This window comes from Xyrauchen texanus, chromosome 24 (assembly GCF_025860055.1).
Source record: "Xyrauchen texanus isolate HMW12.3.18 chromosome 24, RBS_HiC_50CHRs, whole genome shotgun sequence".
NCBI lineage: Eukaryota > Metazoa > Chordata > Actinopteri > Cypriniformes > Catostomidae > Xyrauchen > Xyrauchen texanus.
In genome coordinates, this window is record NC_068299.1 from 3587200 (window position 1) to 3613373 (window position 26174).

The 26174-nt window shown below is 37.9% G+C and overlaps 1 protein-coding gene across 1 annotated transcript; it reads right to left on the reverse strand.

Annotated features, from left to right (window-relative positions):
- Nucleotides 1-1461: 1461 nt before the first annotated feature.
- On the reverse strand, nt 1462-26174 carry lhcgr (luteinizing hormone/choriogonadotropin receptor). The gene is made up of 11 exons (XM_052089756.1): nt 26020-26174; nt 13299-13370; nt 10687-10761; nt 10443-10517; nt 9034-9108; nt 8637-8714; nt 8290-8358; nt 7796-7870; nt 6916-7101; nt 6582-6638; nt 1462-2673 (listed from the first exon to the last, which is right to left on the reverse strand). Exons 1-11 carry the CDS (start codon nt 26172-26174, stop codon nt 1470-1472), a joined length of 2121 nt encoding a protein of 706 aa, XP_051945716.1. The 3' UTR covers nt 1462-1469.

Consider the following 26174-nt stretch of genomic DNA (forward strand, 5'->3'; position numbering starts at 1 on the left):
ACACCCAACAAGACCTGCCGTTTTGGAGATGCTTTCACATCTCATTAAATATGCTAAAATATGCATATAATATACTATTTCATAAATGATATAGACTTCACAGAAAATGTCAAAAAAAAAAAAAAAAAAAAAGATCAACAACTCACCAGTTGGTACTTGTCACTCTATAGTGTGGCTATTTTATGAAAAGCAATTTTGAAGTAGGAAACATTTACCCAGGTTTCTGTTGGCACAAAATGTAATGTCTGTTTGTTTTTCCAACATTTGTCCAATTTTGGAAATTAAAGTGTACATAAAAAAAATGCTGTGGTTGGATTTTGCTTTCATTTTATTACACATCAAAAATGACATAAAACAAGATTTTCACCTGTCCAAGCTAATCTTGCAATCAGAGTACTCTTATTGTCCACCATGTGGCGCTGTTTTATGCTTTAAAACAACAATCACATTGAAACGTCATCTAGCAGTTAGATATGCAGTGAATGTCATTTAAAGATATTTTTAAAAGATAATTTTTCCTCTTTATTGTTAGTAAGCACATTTAATACAACCATTTATGTTGAGGCACAAGCCGAATAGTCTGTTAAGAACTAATGATTAATCATTGCACTACTCTGTGTTGATTGAAAATTGGAGTTGAGCAATCTTTTACACAAAAAACTTACAGTACATTAGCACATTAAATTAAACAGGGTCAGCAATATTAGTTCAGACCACAGAAGGGTAAAATGCTCTTGAAGTATGCAAACGTCCAATTTAGCATTAATGAAAATGATGTAAAAGCAGACTGGTGCTTCCCAACTCATGGATAATTGCAGAAATGGTCACATAATGTGGACCAATATGCATTGGTGCATTTTACCCACTATATTCCCCTTTCGAGAGTGGCTATATGCCTCTCTCAAAAGATCTGTGCATCTGTGGCAGGGCGGAGCCGGGTCGTGATCCTACGCACCCGGTCCCGTATTAGGCTAATCAAGCCTCTGAGGTTTAAGGGAGTGTAAAGGGATCAATGGAAAGAAGGAGGCGAGAACCGGCTTGACGATATAAATAATAGTTTAATGAGAAACTTAAAACAAAGACACAAACACATATGACGGACATGTCCGCAAACGATCTCTCTCCCGCACGATACTCTGCAGTCGGCCCTTAAACCTCAGAGGCTTGATTAGCCTAATACTGGACCGGGTGCGTAGGATCACGACCCGGCCCCGCCCTCCGCCCTGCCACAGCATCTTTTGAATTATAAGTCAATGACTTGAGAGATAAAAGAGAAAATTAGCCAAATTGTCCTTGTAAATCTATCATCTTCCAAATGTCTCGCAAATCAGATTAATTCAAGTTCAAGGGAAAACAGGATGAACTTGGCAACTAAAACGTCTCTTTATGTCTCTATAATACTGTGCTAAATATGACGAGTCTAATACTCATGGCCTCATGAAGAATGTTTCTGCAGCCTGTCTGTTTCTCTAGACTATTTGCATCTGGGATCGAGGTGTCAAATGGGGAAACGTGGACATCCACATGATGGCTCGTGGTGCTTTGGTGTTAGCGTTGGAACCAGAGCTGCTTTTGCTTCTGTTGATATTCTCCGAGCAGTACGTCTTCATTCGGTACAAGTTGGCTTTGCTCTCGCAGCAACCCATAGAACTCAGCAGGATGCAAGCATCCTTCCGGAACGCCCTGGTGAAGATGGCGTAAAGGAAGGGATTGGCACAAGAGTTAATGGGGTAGAAGAGCACCAGAAGGATCTTGGAGTTGGTGACCGTGATGAGCGGCACTTTGAAAGCGGCAGAGATGGCAAAAAACAAGATGGGCGCCATGCACAGAAAGTCGGTGAAGATGAGCACGGCCATGCGTTTGGCGATTCTGGTGTCTGCGGTGCGGCCTGGGAACTCTGGATTGCGTACGGCAGTGTAAATACATATATAGCAGCTGCAAATCACCAGGAATGCGCTGACGTTAAAAAGAAGGAGGAGTATGATGTAGGCCTGGGATAAAGGAGTCTCGATGTCCATTGGCAAACACATGCTGACTTTGTTGTAGCTGCTGACGCCCATTAAGGGGAGTAGCGCCGTGCCTAGACAGAGCAGCCATCCGGCGACCATTATCCCAGATGCGTGACTCAACCCTAATCGACGTTCTAGCCTCAAAGCGTGAGTGATGGTATGCCAGCGCTCAACAGTAACGGTTGATAGCGTGTACACAGACAGCTCTCCGCCGAAGACAGAAAGGAACCCAGCAATGCCACATCCTACTCCGGTCTGCCACTCGATAGCATGCTGACTGTAGTGACCACGAGTTCTGAGGTCCACAGTGGCGATCATGAGGAGATACACGCCTATACAGAGGTCGGCGAAGGCCAGGTGGCACATGAGGAATCTTGGGACGGTCAGTTTGCAGCGGCTTGTAAACAACACAAGCAACACTGTGAGGTTGCCGGCAATGGCCAAGACATTGATGAACCAAATGGCGACCCGCAAGAACCCAAAGCCAGCGATGTCCTCACAGGGGTTGAAGGCATCGGCCTCAGGGCTGCACTGGAGTGCAGGTCTGCGCTGGCACAAGTCCAGCTCTGGGTAAAGGAAGTCCACACTTCCAAAAGTCTCCTCTGCTGATGATCCGACTATATCTGGTGCAAATGGAACGTCCACCATTATGTCGTCAGGACTTCTGAGAAAGAATATACAGAGAAAAAACTATCAGTCACACAATACTCTGGGTCAAAGCCACTACCTATAAAGTGGCTTCTTCAAAGAAGCTAAAATATAAGATTTGATGGCTTTAAAGCAGGGGTGCCCACACTTTTTTGTGTGATGATCTACTTTTAAATGACCAACGCAATAAGATCTACCAACTAAAAAAAAACACAGTTTCATTTAAAATAAGAAAATGCTTGTTGGGACTACTGCATGTATCCCTACATGGAATTCATCTTCTAATTAATAAAAAAATATATAATAATGTTCAATCTTGATATCATTCAGTTTTAAAACTAAACCCAAAACACCTACAGCACAATAGATTACAACAGCCAGGGCATTTACCTTGTTATGATGACGAGTAAATATTGACCAGGCCAGGTTTTGTTTATTCAGTTGCCATGACAACTAGGTTTGCGCATAGGCGCCTTCCAAGGATTTCTATGGAATGATATTCCGGACATTATTCAAAAGGAATTGCAAATTGTATTTGCAATTGCGTTTTCAATTTGTGGACGCATAAAATGTGACATAATCCAAACGCAATTGCAAATCGCGCATTACCGTTTGCATTTTCGTTTAAGCGAACGCACAGTGACTGCCAGATTTCAAATGGAAAAGCAAAGTCCGTTTGCAACTGTGTTTCCCATATCTTACGAGTTTCGGCCCTGTCATATTTAAATAGCAATTTCAATTACCACGTCTGCTTTTTCACTTTCTCAGCGTCGCGTATGTAGCCAGCCAAAACTCAAATGGAATACTAATTCCCTTAGTATTTCCATTTCCGATGCCTTACACGGAAACCTGTCAATCAGGGTCAAGGGTGGGATTATGCTATGGGGCGTGTTTGTCTTGGGAAGTGACGTCACTCACAGTCGACCGCATTTGGCGGGCCATGCGTTGAATGGTTTTAATATTAGCGTGCTGAAGAGTCTTACAGTGACGCCTGTCCTCTCTCCTGATTGACACATGGAAAAGAGCCCTCTAGCCAGCTGTCAGCATGACTGACTGGTTCAGAATGCATACAGGCCTTCTTGAAAATGTCTCGGTGTACAGTGCAGTACACTACACCATAGCTTTCATTAGTAGTACTGTCTATTGAAAGCCAAAATTTGCCCATCAATTTAGAGATATTTATACATACATAATTTGATGCTATCTTTTAGGACAGCAATATTTATTGCCACTGTTGGACTGAACAGAAGATTAAACCTGTATCCTAATGATCTGGTTCTGTGCCAGATTTTAGCAAAACAGATTGCTTTTATGGCAATCTTAAAATATACATTATTTCCATTGGGGTGGGGCAAAAACTGCATTATGCTAAAAAAGAAATCATTAATCTTTAAGCAATATACTGTACATACACATGGAGTTTTATTTACATCTGGGGAAAAGCTTTTTCAAGGCAAAGAACCTTGTTTCATGTTGTATAAGAGTGTTTCATTTTAAGTATAGCCTATAATAAAATCTGTATGTGCCATAATAAGGATGTTTATTTTTTTTATTTAGATTTTTTTAACAATGCTTACATTGTAAATACATTTAAAAATTATTACTGATGCATTTGCATATTACTCTATAAAATTATTACCTAAACATTTTAATATGACAATGTCACAATTGGGACAACGAAAACCCTCTTTAACCTTTTTAACAATAATTGCTGGATCCCTTTGCGGTTGTAGACACCTGGTTTACATAATGAAATACAGTTTGAAAACAGTGCTGTGGAATCCAGTATGTTGCCACTATTGTAATCCATTTGTTCAGAAGATGTTCTCTTTACTTTTTTAGTAATTGTTTTTTACTTTTTAGAGGACAGGCGTCACTGCAAGACTCTTCAGCACGCTAATATTAAAACCATTCAACGCATGGCCCGCAAAATGCGGTCGACTGTGAGTGACGTCACTTCCCAAGACAAACACGCCCCATAGCATAATCCCACCCTTGACACTGATTGACAGGTTTCCGTGTAAGGCATCGGAAATGGAAATAATAAGGGAATTAGTATTCCATTTGAGTTTTGGCTGGCTACATACGCGACGCTGAGAAAGTGAAAAAGCAGACGTGGTAATTGAAATTGCTATTTAAATATGACAGGGCTGAAACTCGTAAGATATGGGAAACACAGTTGCAAACGGACTTTGCTTTTCCATTTGAAATCTGGCAGTCACTGTGCGTTCGCTTAAACGAAAATGCAAACGGTAATGCGCGATTTGCAATTGCGTTTGGATTATGTCACATTTTATGCGTCCACAAATTGAAAACGCAATTGCAAATACAATTTGCAATTCCTTTTGAATAATGTCCGGAATATCATTCCATAGATTTCTGAGAACAGAGCGCGGAATTGCGATACTACTGCCCGGATTAGGCAAAACTGAATGGAATCAGACAATTTCATTCGCGCTCTGTTCTCAGAAATCCTTGGAAGGCGCCTATGCGCAAACCTAGTATTCATGGCAACTGAATAAACAAAACCTGGCCTGGTCAATATTTACTCATCAAGTGCAAGTCAGACAGAAACTAAAAGAAGGAAAGACATTATATTTATTTTTATTAAAATTTTACGTACATTTAAATTTTGTGTTATCTACCAGCATTGCCTTTGCGATCGACTGGTAGATCACGATCGACCCCTGCTTTAAAGGAATGATCCAGGATCAATATAAGCTCAATTAACTGCATTTGTGGCATAATGTTGATTTCCACAAAATATGTCCACTCCTCACTCCTTTATTTAAAAACTCAAGGTCGCTATGGAAGTGAATGGGGCCAGTCCATAAACATTAAAATAGACACTGTTTCAAAAGTACAGTAAAAGTATGTAAACATTATACATAGTAAAATTTGGAATTTTCAGACGTTGTGCAATTTACCAGATAACCAACGTTATTTCGTCATTACATCAAAGCTGTAATATTGGATGCAACTTTACACAGATAAGGTTAGTAGTGAGCAATTTTATCACACTAAAATCATGCTAACATGTGTAATGTTTACATTTTGTGGCTATACTTTTGAAACAGTGCATATTTTGAGGACTGGCCCCATTCACTTTTAATTGTAAGTGCCTTACCGCAACTGCGATTTTTGTTTTGTTTAAAATAAATGACGTAAGGGTGAACATTTTTATTTTGTGTCATTTTTAAATGCTGTCGATTGAGTTTAACTTGCATTGTATCTGAAACATCCCTTTAATTAGTTAATTGTGTATGGCTTAATTCGTTTTTTAGACAATTATAAATTGTGCATATTTAATAACATTATTAGATTTCATTTATTTAGCATTCCTTGATCACTTTATATTTCCTACTTCCATTTGTTTTAATGCATAGTTTTGATGACTTTTATTCTATAACTATTATGACTAGGGCTGAACGATTAATCGAAATAAAATCGAAATCACAATGTGACCCTGTGGGATTATCAAAATGAGAGGTTTGCGATTTAATGAAATAAATACATCTGAACATGCTGCCCGCTGTGCTGCGTGTATGTGCGCAGCTGTTTTGTCTGTAGTGTGTAGTGCTTTCTGTGAACTGTATCTTTCTGGTGCCCTGATTGAAAGATGTGCTCCGAGTTCGGTTCAGTATGCTAATGTGTGCTAAGTGCATTATATTTAAAGTGCTCCAGATTCACTTTAACTGCACATTCAAGTAATTTCAAATATGTTAGGCTGGTACAATTTACTATACAAAATTAAAAAAAAGAAAAGATGATGCTGGGTCGATTGCATAAATTAAATTAATAAATGCCAGAATAAAAATTAACTAAATTAACTACAAACAATAGAAATTTTAGATCATACAGTTTTCGTCAAAATAAAAGCTTTCACCAAAATAAAGGCCTGAGGGTTTAATCAATTGGTCTTACTTGGCCGAAGGACAGTGTGACGATCCATTTCCCAATGCGAAAATAAAAGAACCCTCCCTACATGAGAAGAGGAGACAAAAGTGCAAAGCATTTTAAAACAGCATGAAGCCACAGACCCTTCAGGTCAATTACAGTGAAAACTGAATCATACTGAATCATGTCAAGTACTCTTATTGATGCCTTTTTGGTAGTCTCATTACTCTAATTCTTTTATGACGTCTACTCCTGGAAAATTACTCAGGATGCAAAAGGCAATAAAGAAGATTAAATATAAAAAATGTTTTATTTCAACGTGACAGATAAACCTATTAGGATAATTAAACAGTTGAATTACCTGTTAGATTCCCAGTTGAGAAGGGCACAGCAGTGACTGGGATAAGTGAGGTGGGCTTCTCTCAGGCTCTTTAGTCCCTTCAATGGAGGCAACCTCTTCAAGGCGAACGCTGAACGAGCCAAAAGCATCAACACATCCTCCAGACCATGAGAGGGCAGCGTCTCCAGTGCTGTGGCTGAGACATCCCTGGTGAACAATAGAAAATTAAATGCTGGATCAAATAGAGTAGCAAACTTTTGGAATAGCATACTAACACACTACTCCAACTATTTATGCAGTATGCAGTATGTGTACTGGGCACAGTACGCAAATGTTCTTGCTGCATAATCAGAAGTGTCTGCACCTATGTGCTTGTATAATTGCATAGAGAATATTTTGTCCAAAACACTTATAAGCAGGGACGGATTACCGACCGGGCCAATGGGGCCAGTGCCCAGGGGCCCTTGACTACCATCGGGCCCTTGACTGTCCGGGGGTTCCCTGGGCTTTAAGGCTGCGCCTGACCGCCCCCTCCCTGGCTGCCGGACCCCCTCTCCATTCCTGGAGCTGCCTTCCCGGTCACTATAACCCACCACCTTCCCGGATACACCTCACCAGCTGCCCGACCCCGCCACTTTCCTGGATCCGCCTCTCTGGCCTCCTGACCCCACCCCTTTCCTGGAGCCATCTTCTTGGCTGCCTGACCCCATCCATAACTTGTAGCCACCTCCATGGTTCCCCCCCTCCTACCCCCCTTGGTTGGTACTACCTGCACCTCCTTGACACCCCTGTTCTCTGACTGTCAAGGTGGTAGTGGATTTAAAAGTGAAGAGCTGGAATTTGCAAGAGAAATGGACAAGTAACAGTCTGTGCACTGGTGTTTGTGTACAGTATCACTTACAGCACAGTAGGACCAAATGCTCTTTTGAAAGCATCTTCATGGATAACACGCAGATCTTTGTTGTTCTTCAATACCCTGGAAAGCAAACAGATTATACTAAGTAATGTATGGCAAGAATTCACTGTAAAAAAAATACCCTTAAAACCTTTTTTTTGTTTTTTTTTGCCTATTTTTTAGATTAAATATTTAAAGAAAAAAATCCATCAGGATTGTATTGTGTAACCTTTAATTTATTTTTTTATAAAAATAAACGGCACGCTTGGTTCTCCCGATGGCCAGTCCGCCCCTGAATGGCCCCAAAGTGCGTCGGCCCACCGGGAAAATGCCCGGTATGCCAGATTACCTGTCCAGCCCCTATTGGCCTATTGATCAAAAGAGTATACTTTGAAAGTCTGAGCGCTCGACCATCCACAAGACAGAACGGCACGCAGAAAAACTATGTATATCTGAGACCTAACAATTAAAAATGCAATAGAAAGAGGGGTTATATTTACAGTTTATCTATTTGTGTCCCATTGAAGGCGTGGCTCTCTATTTCTCTAAATCCATTGTTGAAGAGATTCCTGGAAAGAGAACAACAGTTTATTGGCAGGTAAGCTAATGACTTAATGCAAGTAAAAAATATAGTATTCCAAAATCGTGGCCTAACCCTGAATTATGCATGCACCATGAACAGCTTTGCATCATTATTTGAGATTATAGACTGGGCAATTTTGATTACATACAGATCAAGAGATTGATCCCAGTACTCAGGAATCGGTGCATTCATGCAATTCAGTGACACACAGAAAAGCACCAATTAAAGAAGCATGTTTGCCTTGCGACAGTAAATGATACTCACATTGTGGTGTATTCACTCGTCATTCCGATGAAAGCGTTTGGTGGGACTGTCTGAAGGTGGAGATTATCACATATATCCCTTAAAAAAAAGGAGAAAATTATTATTATTAAGTTATTTAAAAGAAAAATAACCTGTTTTGCTGTCATAAATGTGTAGGCCAGTCTTTTACTGATCACGGTGGACTAGCTATCTGTCATAGTTCTTCATCTCACACACAGCCACTATTCTGTTCCACAGATCTTTGAAAGTGTGAGTGTATCTATTTGATAACAATCTATTTTCTGTCTGAGAAAGATGACAGATGGCAGTACGCTGGCTTTATAATTGCACTATTACTGTCCATCATTCGATCACATCTCTCTCACAGATCAATGAAGTAGCAGCACAGTAAACTCACAGTATAAAATAGGACTCCATGGAGAAGATAGAGGTCAGGTCAGGGAATACGGTTATACCCGTGTTGGAAATGCTCCTGTGGAAATTAAAAGTAATAGGACTTGAGTCTGGACCACTAAAAGAAAACGTAACCAACAAAACTTGAGCTATCCACAAAGTAAACTCATTTTTATGAATGTATAAATGTAAATTGGAGTATGTCTTCATATTAAAATCAGAGGGGATTCTGTCATACATGCATGATAAAAATTGCAAGTAAACTGAAATACTTCAAAATCACAGACTATAGAAATCCATCCACTAGATCAAATGGGTAACAACCAATCAGAAAGAAAAATATCTTTAATATCTCAAATGTTTGTCCCATTATGGCAGGCCCTTTCTAAACTTTTTCACATACAGGATATGCCTTTTCACTTTTCACTATCCGCAATGGAATTATTATTAGTTAAATGTATTATTCTTAATATCAGTAAATAGTATCATATGCACTAAGAAAAAGTTAAAGGAATAGTTCACCCAAAAATTAAAATTCTCTCATTATTTACTAACCCTTTGCTATCCCAGATGAAGATTTTTAGAAGAATATCTCAGCTTTGTACATCCATGCAATGCAAGCAAATGTGTAACAGAACTTTGAAACTCCTAAAAGCACATAAAGGCAGCATAAAAGTAATCCATAAGACTCTAGTGGTTTAATCCATGTCTTCAGAAGCGATCCAATTGATTTTGGGTGAGAACAGTCCAAAATATAGCTCCTTTTTCTTTGTACATCTCGCCATTGCAGTCTCTTGGCACGATCATGATTTCAAGCTCGAGTACACTTCCTAGTGCTTGATGCTTCAAGGAGAATGCTGTCAAGATTTATAGTGAAAAAGAAGCTATATTTTGGACTGATCTCACCCAAAATCAACTGGAATGCTTCTGAAGACATGGATTAAACCACTGGAGTCATATGGATTACTTTGAATCCATACATTTTTGTGCTTTTATGTGCTTTTTGGAGCTTCAAAGTTCTTCCACAATTCACTTGCATTGTTTGGACCAACAGAGCTGAAATATTCTTCTAAAAATCTTAATTTGTGTTCAGCAGAAGAAAGAAAGTCTTACACATCTGGGATGGCATGAGGATGAGAGAATTCTCATTTTTGGGTGAACTATCCCTTTAATTCGGGAGAATGTCTATACCCGTGGAAATACCCATTCTTGATATCCCAAAAATATATTTACGTTACAGATTTCAGAGATTCACAATGGCACAAGTGAAAAGCAAATTACAGATATAAAACTGTGCTTTTTGTACTAAATGTAATTCAGAAATGTATAACTGGATATTACATTAGCATTTTGTATCAATTCAAGTGTGATTGATGACAACAGAAAGGAAGATGAAGAAAACAGGTTGCTCACAGATATCTCAGTTTGGGAAGATGGTTGAATGCCTGCCGGTGGATGTGAACCAAGCTCCGTGTGTTTTGGATTGAGCTGTAAAAAATGATTGCATGAGAAATCTCAAACAAATGACACATTATTGTGAAAAGAGCCTGTCGGGGAAGCTTCTGTTACAGTTTGTCATAATTACTGACATGCATGGAAATCAAGTCAATAATCCGTGAATTAACACTTTTTTTATTATCCTTGAGTGCTTCCTTACATCTCTGAGATATTCAGAAGGTTGTTAAATGCTTCCGTCTCGATGGTTTCCACCGAAGTGCTCTGTGCGATTTCTCTGGAATCAAAAAACAAGAATTAAATCAAAGAAAATTATATGCAAAATGGTTGAGTCCCAAACAACAACATTTTATGCATTTCTATCTTCTTGAAGTCAAAACTAAACATATTTCCATGTAAAAAAGAAAATTTGGATGGGACTTAATTTTATCCTTTTGGGAACTGATCGGATAATGAAAAGTGTCGTTTCAGAGGCAGTGCAATTATTATATATTTCTTTCATCGGAATAATGTGCACGGATGTATTGTGCACAATAAGGCTATTCAGCTCAAATAATCACGTTTTTAAAGAATAAGTGCTATAACAAAAAAATACAAGCTTCACATTTTTGTTTTAAAATCTTCAGGAACACCTGCCCCATAAACCTCCATAGTAGAGTTGGGCTACTCGAGTTTGGACTTGGACTCAAGTCCGAGTCACGAGTCCAAATTTAATGGACTTGGACTTGTCACAGACTTGATCCTTTGGGACTCGGGAGTTCAGCCGAGTCCATGACATTTGTGATACAATGAAAAAATAAATAAATAAATAACAAAACAGAAATGAATGAACACATCTCTGTCAGCATGCAGCTGTATTAGCCCCTGAAGTCATAGACATAGCCAGAATTCTTTCACTGTGATAACGCAAACACACGCACACACACATACGCACGTGCACGTGCACATGCACACTAATCAGTCAACCAGTCAATCAGGCAGTTTCACATGACACGGGACCTGACAGCTGGTAAAATTACATGTGGCGTTTGTGCAGCCGTGACGGTGCTCGCATTGCAGTTTCATTGTGGTTAAAATCATCAAATCAAGAACTTTGCATCAAGTCATCCACATCATGTCTCTCACAGTTACTAAAAACAGCATATCGAAATAAAAATACATAAAAATAGTATTAATGTAGGATATTGTAATGTATCTACACATGTAGTCGTCTGTAGTCTCTTGTGGTCCACACAGTGTTGACAGCTTGAACTGGTCCATAATAGCTCGATGAATGAACTGTGTAACATTTTAAACAGTCGGGGGGAAAAAGCGTTATTGCTAAAGCAGACAGCAACTCTAACCAGATAAACAGCACCTATTTATTATTGACTGACTATTTTCAAAGCATCATCGAGCTGCTTAAAATACATTCTTTTACAGCATTTGTCCAACATTCACAACATTCAACCATGCACAATAAAATATTAGGATATTTTGGGCAGTGAAATGTTTATAATTTAATTATAGACTATAAAATAAATGTAATATTTGATGACAGAGTTTATCTATGATGAATATAGTGTGGGGGTGTCGTAATGGTCTGAAGCACATAACTGGTAATCAGAAGGTTGCTGGTTCGACCCCCACAGCCACCACCATTGTATCCTTGTGCAAGGCACTTAACTCCAGGTTGGTCCGGGGGGATTGTCTCGATTGTCCCGGGATTGCACTGTAAGTCACTTTGCATAAAAGCGTCTGTCAAATGCATTCATGTAAATGTGTATAAAGCTAATCTTCATGTTACGAGATTAATTTAGTTGGTTATGATGTTTTTATTTAAAATGATTATTTTATTTTTATTGTAAAATACCGTGTAAGTTATGCACGTCTTTTTTTTAGCTTATATCTCTGACCATTTTGAAGGACAATTCTGTTAAATGTATGACTCAAAATTATTATTCTCTTTGTTTTTGCAGTTATAAAAGAGCTCAATGAAATTTTCTCTCGTTGGTATTTAAAGATTTCAGACTGATTGCAGACCAACACAGCGGCCGCTCAAGCAAATATGAATTATTATTATTGTGTTTATGTTCTGCGGCAGCTGAACGACTCAGACTCGGCCTGTTATGGACACGGTCTTGAGTCCGACTCGGCCCCTTTTGGACTCGATAGTTTAAAGACTCAGACTCGACAAAGGTGGTCTTGAACCCAACACTGCTCCATTGTAAGGGTTACCATTCTGTGTTACTATGACAACAATGTGCATTTTTAATTACAAAAAAAGAAAGACAAATGAGGGACAAGTCAATCGAGTTCTGACTTCTGAATTTCACTTGTAGCGGACCTTGAGCATTCATTTAAATGAAGTCTAAATGTATTTAATAAAGCTTATTTCAGGTCATTGCTAGAGACAAAAACATGCTTCTTTTTCAGATAAATGACACTGAAATTTAGTTCCAAGAGAATACATTTCTTCACCATGTGCAGGGACACGAGCCCCTGAATTTGAAGTGTGATATTAAAACTGTCATAAAACCATACTAGCTCTTCATGCCAAAGAATAATCTATTCTGTGTGAGCATTTCATTCTGTTCCTCCCTGGATGTCCTGAGCTTTTTCAAAGAGCTGCATGGAAAAATTGGCAACGGAAAACACTGTCACTTTTGAAAAAGGGAGTAGACATCAAAAATCTTCACAGATCGTAGGACGAGGAGATGAGTTTGTTGGCTTGATGTGGAGAGATGATACATAGTGTTTTCCTTCTATGGGCATGCTAAACATCTGGTTATCTGTCGTCATTTTTAAAACACAAGTGAAATGAAGAATACTCACATTCTTTTGACTCCTTTCAGGCCATCGAAACTGTGACTACCGATTGTTCTTACTGAAATGTAGTTCAAAACTCTGAAATAGAGATTCAAAGAAAAAGTTAATAATTTCATTTCAGCTATTTTTACAGAGGTGTACATTTTCAAAAAATCAAAATGCTACATTTTGTCACATTGTACTGCAAATATAGCAAACCAAGACAGTAATCTCACACGCTGATTTAAATCTATTCTCTCCCATGTAGGGTTGAGAAGTCCAAAACATTTAAGGGAATCGGTTTGGACTGACGGTACATGTAATTGAATCAGTTCATTTGAGGGTTCATGTTAATAAACCAGTTGAAATAAACTATTCGTGTTGAGAGGTTGAATTCATTTAAGTGAATCAGTTCATGCATTGTAAAATTAAATGATTCACCAATTTGCTTAAGTGGTGTTGAGAGGTCAAATTCATTTGAGTGAATCTTTTAGTATGGGAGGTTCAAATGAACCAATTCAAAGAAATGATTCACTTATTCTAATGAATCTGTTCATTAATAGCATTCATGTTAATAAACCAGTTGAAATAAACTATTCGTGTTGAGACGTTGAATTCGTTTAAGTGAATCAGTTCATGTACTGTCAAATTAAATGATTCACCAATTTGCTTAAGTGGCGTTGAGAGGTCAAATTCATTTGAGTGAATCTTTTAGTATGGGAGGTTCAAATGAACCAATTCAAATAAACAGTTCACTGATTCTAGTGAATCTGTTCATTAAGAGTTCATGTAAATTAACCAGTAAAATAAAGAAAAAAAGATTTGTGTTCAAATTTGTTTTAGTGAATCTGTTCATTCGGTAGGCTCACATAAATGAACAAGTTAAAATATAAACAATTAACAAATTTGCTTAAGTGGTGTTAAGAGATTCCATGCATTTTAATGAATCTGTAAGTTTAAGGTCAAATTAATCTACTAAAATAAACGGTTCACAGATTTTAATGAATCTGTTCATTCAGTTGCTTTGAGAAGTTAAATTCTTTTTAGCGAATCAGTTCATTCAGTAGGCTCATGTACTGTAAATGAACAAGTTAAAATAAACGATTCACTCGCTTATTAGAAGTGTTGAGAAGTCCAATGCATTTTAGTGAATCTGTCCGTTTGAGGGGTTTAAATGAACCAGTTCAAATGAACGATTCACTGATTTGCTTATGTGTAGCATTGAGGAGTCCATTTCATTTTAGTGAACCTGTTAATTCTGAGTGTTCATGTAAATTAACCAGTTCAAATAAATGATTTGTGTTGACCAGTCCAATTCATTTTGTGAATCAGTTAGTTTTGGGGGTTCAAACTTCAAATTAACCGATTCAAATAAACGTGTTGAGAAGTTGAATTCTTTTTAGTGAATCGGTTCATTCGATAGGCTCATGTAAATGAACAAGTTAAAATATAAACGAATCACCGATTTGCTGAAGTAGCTTTGAGAGGTCTAATTCATTTTTGACAATCTGTAAGTTGGGGGGGTTAAAATGAATCAATTCAAATAAACGGTTCACAGATCTGTTCATTCGCATCTTTAATGTAAATAAATCAGTAAAAATAATTGAGTTGCGTTGAGAAGTCAAATTTATTTTAGTGAATCATTTAGTGAAGGGCTGTTCAAATAATTGATTCACCAATTTTAGTGAATCTTTTCATTAGGAGCGTTCATATAAATACACCAGAAAAAATTAACGATTCGTGCAGAGACGTTGAATTCCTTTTAGTGAATCGGTTAGTTTGAGAGGTTCAAATGAACCAATTCAAATGAACCATTCTTAGATTTCAGTGAATCTGTTCATTAGGAGTTGTAAAGGGATTAATGGAAAGGAGGAGGCGAGAACTGGCTTTACAATATAAATTATATTTCATTAAGAACTTAAAGCAAAAGACATAAACACACACATATGACGGACAGCTGCCCGTAAACACTCTCTCTCTCTCTCTCTCTCTCTCTCTCTCTCTCTCTCTCTCTCTCTCTCTCTGCACCACCGTCCGCAGTCGGCCTTTATCCCTCTCGGAGTCTTGATTAGCCTGATAAGGGGCCAGGTATGTATAATCACGACCCGGCCCCGCCCTCCACCCTGTCACAGGACTGTTTATGTAAATGAAGCAGTTAAAATAAACGATTCACCTATTGGCATATATATGAAACGTTAAGAAGTCTCCATTTCATTGTACTGCATTGTACCTGTTCCATCGGAGTGTGGATGTAAATAAACCAGCTAAATTAAACCATCCATATTGAGAAGTCAAATTCATTTTAATTACAAGAAGATAAAATAAACAAATCTTCAATTCGCTTATACACTGTAAAATCTAATTAATTGACATTACTTAACATTTTTCAAGGCAATCGGTTTGCGTGCTTTTCTAAGTAAACTTACTTTTTTGGCTCATGTAAACTGAACTTAATTTTATAAATAACAAGTAAGTAAGTTTAACTCATCTATGATTAAAGTATCATTGTTTTGATTTAATTATAAAATTGGGTTACTCAGTATAAGGGGAATTCTGACTAGACTCTAAGTTAGCCATGTGGCACACTGGATTCTACTCAGTACATCTTGGTGCACATAAATCTGCATTTTTGTAAAGTACAATTGAGTAATGAAGAATGATTTAAACTTAACAGGCCCCAAGTTCACCAGAGGTAACACTAATCACCCTGATGGTGACTTTACAAAAATCTCAAATATCAACCAGCTACAGCAAAACAACAACAATAGTCATACAAATTCAAACAAAATACATTTTCAAATAAAAAAAACGATTAATTTACTACATAAGTTCCCTTGTTTTTATTACAGTGTTAGTAACGTTGAGAAGACAATTCATTTGAGTGAATTTTTTTGTTTGAGGGGGTTCGAGTGAACCAAAATGAACCAATTCAAATAAATGATTCACTGATTTTAGAGGCTTCATCCTACATAAAATGCATGCCTTAAAATGTTTGAAAAGCCTCAAGGAAGTTTTACGTCTGCAAAGCATTTCCACCTCGAAACAGAACAGATAAAAGCTCATTCAGCAAGGTCGCAGAACTCAACAGACAGACAATGACCTCCGTTAACTTGAACTTACACCGATAAGCCACAACATTAAAACCACCTGCCTCACTGTCCCGTCTCACTTGGAGACGACAGGGCACATATGTGAAGATGCTATTTGTTAACTGTAGCTCTGCCTTTAATACTGTCATCCCTAATAAGCTAACCTCAAAACTTCATCAGCTAGGCCTTAGCTCATCACTATGCAACTGGATCCTGAACTATCCGTCAGAGCGTCCTCAGGCGGTGAGACTGGGCCCCCACCTGTTCTCTACTAGAACTCTGAGTACAGCCAAACCACAAGGATGTGTATTGAGTCCCATCCTCTATTCCCTGTTCACACATGACTGTGTGCCTGCATTCCCCACTAACACTATTGTTAAGTTTGCAGATGATACAGCTGTGATTGGACTGATCTCTAACAACGATGAATCAACCTGTTGAGCGGAGGTGCAGAATTTGGAAAGCTGGTGTGTAGAGAACAATCTGTCCCTCAGTACAGTAAAGACCAAAGAGTTAATCATTGACTTTAGAAGGTCACAGAATGTTGGATATGCTCCAATCTTCATTAATGGAGACAGAGTAGAGGGAGTGGCCAATTTCAGTTATCTGGGTACACAGATCTCTGATGATCTCTTATGGTCCACAAAACACGAGTGCTTTACTCAAGAAAGCTCAGCAATGATTGTTTTTCCTGAGGATGCTGAAGAAAGCTGGACTGCCTCAACAGATGCCGTTGTACCACAGAGAGCATCTTAACATACTGCATCTCTGTGTGGTATGTTAGCTGCACTGCAGCTGATAGGAAAGCCTTCCAGCGAGTCGTCCACAGTGCACAGAGGATTATTGGGATTCAGTTGCCAGTGCTAGAGGACATCTACAGATCGCACTGCCTCAGGAATCCCATCAACATCTGCAAGAACCACACACTCCCATGCCACCATATATTTTAACATGTTCCTTCTGGAAGGCACTATAGGGCCGTTTATGCACGCACCTCCAGACTGAGTAACAGTTTTTTCTCCAGAGCAATAACTGTCATGAATCAATCCACTTACCCAATCAATCCCTGACAACTTGTTGTTGTTTTCCCACAGATCTGTTTGGCCACTGTTTACATTTACATTTACATTTATGCATTTGGCAGATGCTTCTATACAAAGCGACTTACAGTGCCCTTATTGCAGGGGCAATCCACCCAGAGCAACCTGGAGTTAAGTGCCTTGCTCAAGGACACAATGATGGTGGCTGTGGGGATAGAACCAGCAACCTTCTGATTACCAGTTCAGTGCTTTAGCCCACTACGCCACCACCACTCCACTTTGTTATATATAATTTATATGGTACATACCGTGTTTACTATGTGTTACTGTTTGACAGAAAAGATATGACTCACAATTAAAAGTGTTAAACAATCTATATATGCCGAAAATCAAGTGGCCAACTGGCAAATGTTGAGTTAGACTGATGTAAAAATCACATTAAATCTGACCTGGCTTTTCAAACTGAAGGCACGTTGGAAAACTGGTGGCAGAATGGTGAGGTGGTGCTTAGCTAGTGCATAGCAACATGCTAAAAACACAGAGAACACATTAACACAGAGTAGCAACAACCTGTCAACTATCCAGAACACCATAGCAACCAAATGGCAATGCTCTAAATACACAGAGCACCTGGCAACTGCATAGCAATGCCCTGGAAACTACCCATCCAGAACACCCTAGAAACCACTTAGTGCTAAACTTAGTGCTAAAAATGTGCTTAAATTCCAAGAATCCAAAGTGGAGACACAACATGCATTTTGTTTTATTTTTTATTTAAATTTGCAAATGGATTCTTAATTTCGACCTAATCAAAAGAATGACATTGATAAAAATATTTGACTTTAGTGAATCTGTTCTTTTAGAGCATTCGTGAAAATGAACCAGTTTAAACAAACGATTCACGTCGTGGAGTCCAATTTGTTTTAGTGAATTGGTTTATTCGGTAGGCTCAAGTAAATGAACGAGTTAACATAAATGATTCACCAGTTCGCATATGAGTAGCACTGAGAAGTCCATTTGAGTTCATCTTTTTGATTGGGAGGTTCAAATGAACCAATTCAAAGAAAAGATTCACCGATTTTAGTGAATGTGAATCTTCGAATCATTCATGCAAATCAACCAGCAGGCATTCCAATGGAAAACATTTTGTCAAGTGAAATGAACTTCTACAGATATCCCCTATTCAGTGTGTAGGGAACAGGGAACACTGCATAGGGACTCTGTGAAACAGAGCTTGTATCTTGTGAAGCTTCGTTCAACATAAAATGAGTGCCTTAAAATGTTTGAAAAGCCTCAAGGAAGTTTTACGTCAGTAAAGTATTTCCACCTCGAAACAGAACAGATAAAACTTCATTCAGCAAGGTCCAGAACCTCAACAGACATACAATGACCTCCGTTCACTTGAACTTAAACACCCCATGAAATCAAAAGTTTTGAGGCTTTTAGTCCATGTCTGTTAGCTTTCAGGCCATCAACAGTGTGTCCTAGTGTACTCCTAAACACTGACAATATGATCTTATACAGATATACACATTTAAAATGAAGCGTCTTTCTCTTCTGGGATTGAAATAAAGCCTGGAAAATGTACCGAAAATCAAGCCTATTCTAAGTAATCAGACTTAAGATTTTGGCCTAAGGTCAATAAAACAGGCCAAAGAAGTCCATAGACTTACATTGAAGAATGGTTCAGAGCCATAACTGTGACAGTGGACTCTTTTGACTTGTGTTACTAAGCAACGCACTGTCAACCATTCAGACTTCCATAGCAACGCTCTAGCATCACACTATAAGCCATTCCGAACACCATGACAACCACAGACAACACCCTTGCATCATGGTGACAAGTGTAGCATGGGCAAGCATTATTATTATTATTATTATTTTTATTTTGTTTCACAAAATCTTAAAAATCTATTAAAATAAACAGCACTCAGTTTTACCCAAGTTTTACTGCTGGAACATGACAATGAAAACAGGTCACTCACCGCTGAATAATTATATTATAAGAGTTTAGCTAAGTGCTAAATAACACCTGCATTGTTTTTGAGATCGAGTCAACACGCTCTCTGGGTCTGTAATTGTGAAGTGCTGCTTGCCATCTTTTCTACTTCCAGTCTAAGAGGAAGTGCTCTAACCTTGTTAGCGGGTCCTTAAGCTTCCCGGTACCCTCCACTGTGCTAAGCTCACATGGCTGGTATCTGAAGGCTACATTCAGACTGCAGCCGAATGTGACCTAAATCTGATTATTTACAAGGTTGCTCACATGACATTTTAAATGAATCCCATATTAGATACTGGTCTGAACAGCTGTTGCTCCTAAATTGACCCGTGTGCCTATAAAACTCAATAAACATGCGTATAACAAACCCTGGCATGTTCATCATTATAATATTAATAATGAATTAAACCGCATTTAAAAATGCAATTAGCAGGATTTCAGTTTTTTTCACGGATTGGACACTTCATGTCTATATTTCTATTAATATGTCAGCAAGTAATGGATATCATTCAAGCCCATATTTTACTATGTGCTGTCCAAACGAATCTCTGAACCCAACTATTGAGTATATAATTGAATTTTCTTTCCTTAAATAAGAACTGAATGCATTAACTAGAAAAGATATGACTCACAATAAAAGTGTTAAACAGTGGCACGTCTATATATGATGAAATAAAGTGGGCAAATGTTGAGTTAGACTGATGTAAAAATCACATTAAATATGATCTGGCTGTTCATACTGAGGGCACAATGGAAAACTACTGTCAACTACCCAGAACACCATAGCAGCTGAATGGCAATGCTCTAAAAATACAGAGCACCTGGGCAACTGCATAGCAACACCCTGGAAACTACCCATCCAGAACACCCTAGAAACCACTTAGCATCCATCCATCCATCCATCTTCAACCGCTTATCCGAAGTCGGGTCACGGGGGCAGCTGCTCCAGCAGGGGGCCCCAAACTTCCCTATCCCGAGCCACATTAACCAGCTCTGACTGGGGGACCCCGAGGCGTTCCCAGGCCAGTGTGGAGATGTAATCTCTCCACCTAATCCTGGGTCTTCCCCGAGGCCTCCTCCCAACTGGACGAGCCTGAAACACCTCCCTAGGGAGGCGGACAGGGGGCATCCTTACCAGATGCCCAAACCACTTAGCAATGTGCTAAAATTCCAAGAATCCCAAATGGAGACACAACATGCGTTTTCCACGTTTTGTATTATTATTGACTCTTAAATAGTTTTTTGAATCATTTTGACCTGTTCAAATGAAATTGATATTTCATGAATCGGACTTCTCTATCACTGCTTTGTAGTTTACTTTTGCGTTTACAAATGTGTTCATTTACACGGTCAGGAGAAATGAATCAAGCATTAATTTCCTCTTCATAATACACATGAAAGAAAAGTGAAAATCAACAGAAATATTTATCCATGAGTGAAGAAAAAAATATAGAAAAAAAACTGTACTTGCAATAAAAAAGAAGTTTTTAGCCTAGATTTAAGATTCACGTAATTCAATTTCATAACAAAAATTCCATTGAATTTAATTGTGTAATGTTTAACAAAATTGAATTAATAAAAATACAAATATTTTATTTTTTATTTATTTAATTTTTAAGATTACTCTTTTTGATTTTGATGGAATTTGGTTAGAAAAAATTATATAATTTTATTCATTTATTTATATATTTTTTGGTCTAAGTACAGTAACAAAATATGTGTACTTCTTTACTAAACACCTCTGGTCTTCTGAACATACTGTACAGCCAAAAAATGTGTTTGGACACTGAAGATGCAAAGGCATGAATTTCATGGCATAGATAGAATAGGAGACAAAGTGGCATCAAGCATATGATGCTAGATCTTTTCTCAAAACCAACTTTTAACACTTATATTTTGTTTTATACATTAAATATCTTGCAATTACAGACAGGTGCTCTATCAGACATTGGGTCAGTGAGATTTAAAATCGTCTCCGTTTTGATGAAAAACACATGAACAGTTTACAAAACATTAAAAGGCAAGTAGGAAGGAGTCAGTGATTACATTTCTGAAAAGTTTTTCATATTTTTAAGGGCACAGCTAATTTATCTGATGCCCTTGATAGCGTGTTACTCTTATCAGAACTCAAGGTTTCTCCAGTAACAGAGGAAGTAGATGATTTCAAGGCCTCAAGGTCTTTAAACACAGACGCTCCTGATGTGTTCAACCCAGCAGACGCATTGACAAGCCGAATCAAGAGGCTCGACAGTCAGACGTTCGTTTTTGACAAAAACTACTTGACCTGTCTATTTCAGAAAAGCTTTCACAAGCTTGCCACATGTTAACGACCCCCCGCCCCACCACCACTGCTTTTCCAGAAAAAAGTAGAGGTGTTATGCGTAAGCAGGATTATAAGGAGAAGCAGATATTGCATCACCACTGACTGGACTAAGAGCTTTATTTTCAACAGAAGAAAAACAACTAGGACGTTATGGTGATAATTCTGTCATATGCTGGCATTATTAGTGCTGATGATGTTAGTGCTGAAGATTACTTATTATGTGTATTTTTGCAAATAAATAATAATAAATCAGTTGTTTCAAAGTTTTAATGGCAATTTGCATTTACATTTATGCATTTGGCAGACGCTTTTATCCAAAGTGATTTACAGAGCACTTATTACAGGGACAATCCCCCCGGAGCAACCTGGAGTTAAGTGCCTTGCTCAAGGACACAATGGTGGTGGTGGTTGTGGGGATCGAACCAGCAACCTTCTGATTACAAGTTATGTGCTTTAGCCCACTACGCCACCACCACTCAAAGGCAATTAAACATAGTTAATAATTAGTGGTCGACCGATAGGGTGTTTTTAATGGCTGATGCCGATATCGAGAGACTAGGGTGGCTGAGAGTCGATATAATGCACTAAAAATATATTTGGTGCAGGTGATTTTTGCAATTCCATTTTGTATCACTACTGGTGCAGAACTTACACACTATTTCTGCACCCCTATAGCATCAAGGCTTTCTGAACCCAACAAAATAGCTTATTTTACATAATATTTACTCTCAGTTCAGTCAAAGAAAACGTAAAACAGAAATTGTTTATTATTCTTTTTTAGATTTTTTAGATTTGTCAGATTTAGAAACAGAACTCCTTTGTTAATTGGATATCCCTGAATTGCATGGGGTGTTTACAGAGGCATACTGACCATCATGAGAACCGGGACCATTCCCAGTGGGCCCAAGATTTGACAAAGTGAGATGCGATATGCTGACGGGGGCCGCGAAACAGTGCTGCGATATGCTGAAGGGGGCCGCGATATACAGAAGGGGACAGTGAAACACATTGCCAAAAACCCCATCCCTGCTTGACAAATTATCTCCAGGGATGTTTTTTCCACCCCTGGGTGTTTAGCCGGGTCGCTACAGAAGTGTCACAATTTAAAAACATGTTCAAGACAATTAGAAAATAATAGAATAGAACACATTCTGATATATTTTGATGTTTTTTTGTTATATTTCAAAGAGATGATGCAACAAATATAGAGCAGGATTAATTAATTCCAAATTAAAATTTCATGAGGCGCAACATCGTGAGCTACACAACATAAGCTATAAATAAGCTACACATCTGTAATTTCTCAAGCACTTTTAAAGTCTAATTAGATGCTCAAAATACATCTTTTCAGTAGTACATCCACAAAACATGCAAATCAGACTGTTCATGTGTTACACTTGCTATAGTTTACTTCCACGTTGCTTCTTCGTCAAATAGCAGTCAAATGTAAATCAAGTCAGACATTGAAAAATCAGCGCCACCTTGAGGAAGAAATAGCATGTGTAACATGTATACATACGCATATGGGATACTGATAATTCACCATAGTCACACAGAAAATCAATATGATATAGTAGTCATTTATATTCGTCTTGCAATTAAAAAAAGAAATATATATCCTATGATAGTAAAATTATATGGATGTGAAATAATCATAAACATGTGATTAATGTAAGGGCAAATAAGTGCCACTGTTACATAAACACATTAATGTAATTAAGCAGTTACAAAAAATATTATTTTTGCAATTTCGCTATTTTTGTAGTTGTTACAATATTCAAAAGAGAAAGGTTGAGGAATACTAAAGGCAGGGGATGGAATGAGTTCTTGGGTTTCCAAACACCCAAGGTATGGATAAAAGGGTCAAATGAACACAGTTATAATAATTAATAATAATAATTCCTTGCATTTATATAGCACTTTTCTAGGCACTCAAAGTGCTTTACATAGTATAGGGGGAATCTCCTCAACCACCACCAGTGTGCAGCATCCACCTGGATGATCTATCTGGCCGTTGTTTGGCCATTTTGAGATTATCGGCATTAACCATGTCCATTCTGCCAATTAACAAAAGTGTTAAATCTCCATTTCGTGAGTAACAGCCTTTTTGATTGATCCAGACTGATCTCACTGTGTATTCCACGGCAGTAGGCCGAAAGCCCTTCGGTCTGCGCTTACTGAAATTCAAACTACTGCCCCCAGTGGCCAAAGCTGGAAGTGCTGTTGAATGTATGGGCTCGTGTGAGCTCCAGTTTCTGGGTGAAATGTCCACAGAGTGGCGCCAAAAGCAAGTAGTAGAGTGAGTTGTTTTTTTGGTGTAAATGATGTAATACAGTCAACAGGACTGCATATTTTATTAACCCAAACACGAAACATAACTTAACCGTCTGTGTTTATTTGTAGTGCAACATGAGGTTTTTCCTCAAACATAATATAGGGTTCCCACTGTAATGAAATCTTTTTAAAAAAAATCAAAAAAATGTATAGTGAATATTTTTCTAGTCCTAAACTATATCACCGATATAGTTTTTCCGAAAACACTCTCTAGTAACGAATATTTTAGTACGAAAACAGTTAGGAAGCTGAAAAGTTGTTTGCATGTGTTTGACACTGTTGATGAACACGAACATCAACACAAGGCAAGTGAGAACACTGTTGTTTACACATTTTGCAGATATTGAATGCAACTATGCAGATAACTATTTATTTACTTTTCAGATAACGTATTGGGTCATATATGTGTTTAGACTATAAATGTGTTTGGCATGGTTGTTTATGAAACACAGCCACAGATAAGCACGTGTTGTCTCTTCTGGATTGGTATTGTTATGTGGTTATTATTAAACCTCCTGTGGGTCTTTCGAAATGGACAGAAGGACATGTGAAAAGAGTAAACACAAACATACATCCAACACAACTTTGTGTTTTGAGAAGAGGGCACAGTCTTCCAAATCGCATACTTCAACCAAATGTACTGTAATATCTTTCTTTAATCACCATTAGATTCATATTGGACGTACTGTACTAACAAACACTATTATTAAGTATATAAGCTGACTTGGCAACTCAAGAGATTTGGGTGTGGCAACTGTGGAGTGTAATTACTCAGGTCAGCAGAGTAAAAGTAAACCACACCACGTTTTCAAACTGAAACCTTTCAAGATTTTGATTTATATTGCATTTACAGAATAAAGACCACCAACATAATGAACTTCAGACTTGTTTGTTAACATAAAGATGAACGGATAAACAAATGTAAAGATACACTGGAAACTTTATAATGTGAATATGTTGCCCTGTGGTGAACTATAAAAGACACTTTACATTACTGTGTTGATATTGTAGTTACAGAGGCAAGTTTTGGCACAATGAACATCATGTACTGTACTTTATGTTTAATTATGTTGCGGAGCTCCTTTTAATTACACATAGTTGTCGTAATTATTCTAAAAAAATATATGTTAATACGTAAGGGAGAGCAGGGCTTGTTGTCATACATGTAATACACTAGTCAATATTTCTCTATTTCTAAAAGACACATTATATTTGACCATTCTGAATAGGCACATCCAGGCACAGACAGTCGAAATTACAAGCTATCGAACATTTCCACTATTATTGCCATGGAAAATATTAATTTAACACAGGTTGACCTTTGGTGATTGTAAATGGGGTAAGTTGTCACAATGAAACCTGCTGTGTATTGACAATGATTTGAGAAAAGCGCCTTCATTTGCACTATGAAATAGTACCTGAGGTTTAAAAAAAGAGCCATCTTCAACAACATACATGCATTTAACATGCATTAATGGCTTTTCAATAAAATGTAGTAAACAGTAAAGCAATTATGAAACACAAAACAATTCATTACATAGCAAAATAAAAAATGTATCTTTCATTTATATATATATATATATATTAGTCTTGTCCTGTAAAAATCTACCTTCATTTTAAAGTTGACTTCTGCCTTGGTGAGGTTTTGTTGGATTCACTCGTCATTCATGAGCTATTACAAAATTGCAACATTTACATTTTTAGATTGAACTGCTATAAAATTTATGCAATTGGAATTTTGGTTCAAAACCTAAAAGTTTCTGAGGTGTGTCAACTTGCCCCGGCTCTGAAGCATAAATCTGACAGAACACATGTGCCAGAATTGTGCGTAATTGCGCAGAAAGCGTTTGGAGCAATTGACACTGGATGCAATATTAGTAATATGTTGAATTACACACATACACTATAGGTCATATAAGTTGGTTAGATGGTTAGAATGATGTCCTCTTTTTCACACACTTACAGTCTGCTGTGCGTTCTGCTCTTCAGGCTCTCCGTCGCGCTCGTGCAGGTGATGCTCTTCTGGGAACAGCGGCAGATCTCCGGACACACGAAACAAACGCCGCAGCCGAACGGCATTAACAGAGGACCAATGACAAAAAGGAGAGATTTCCACAT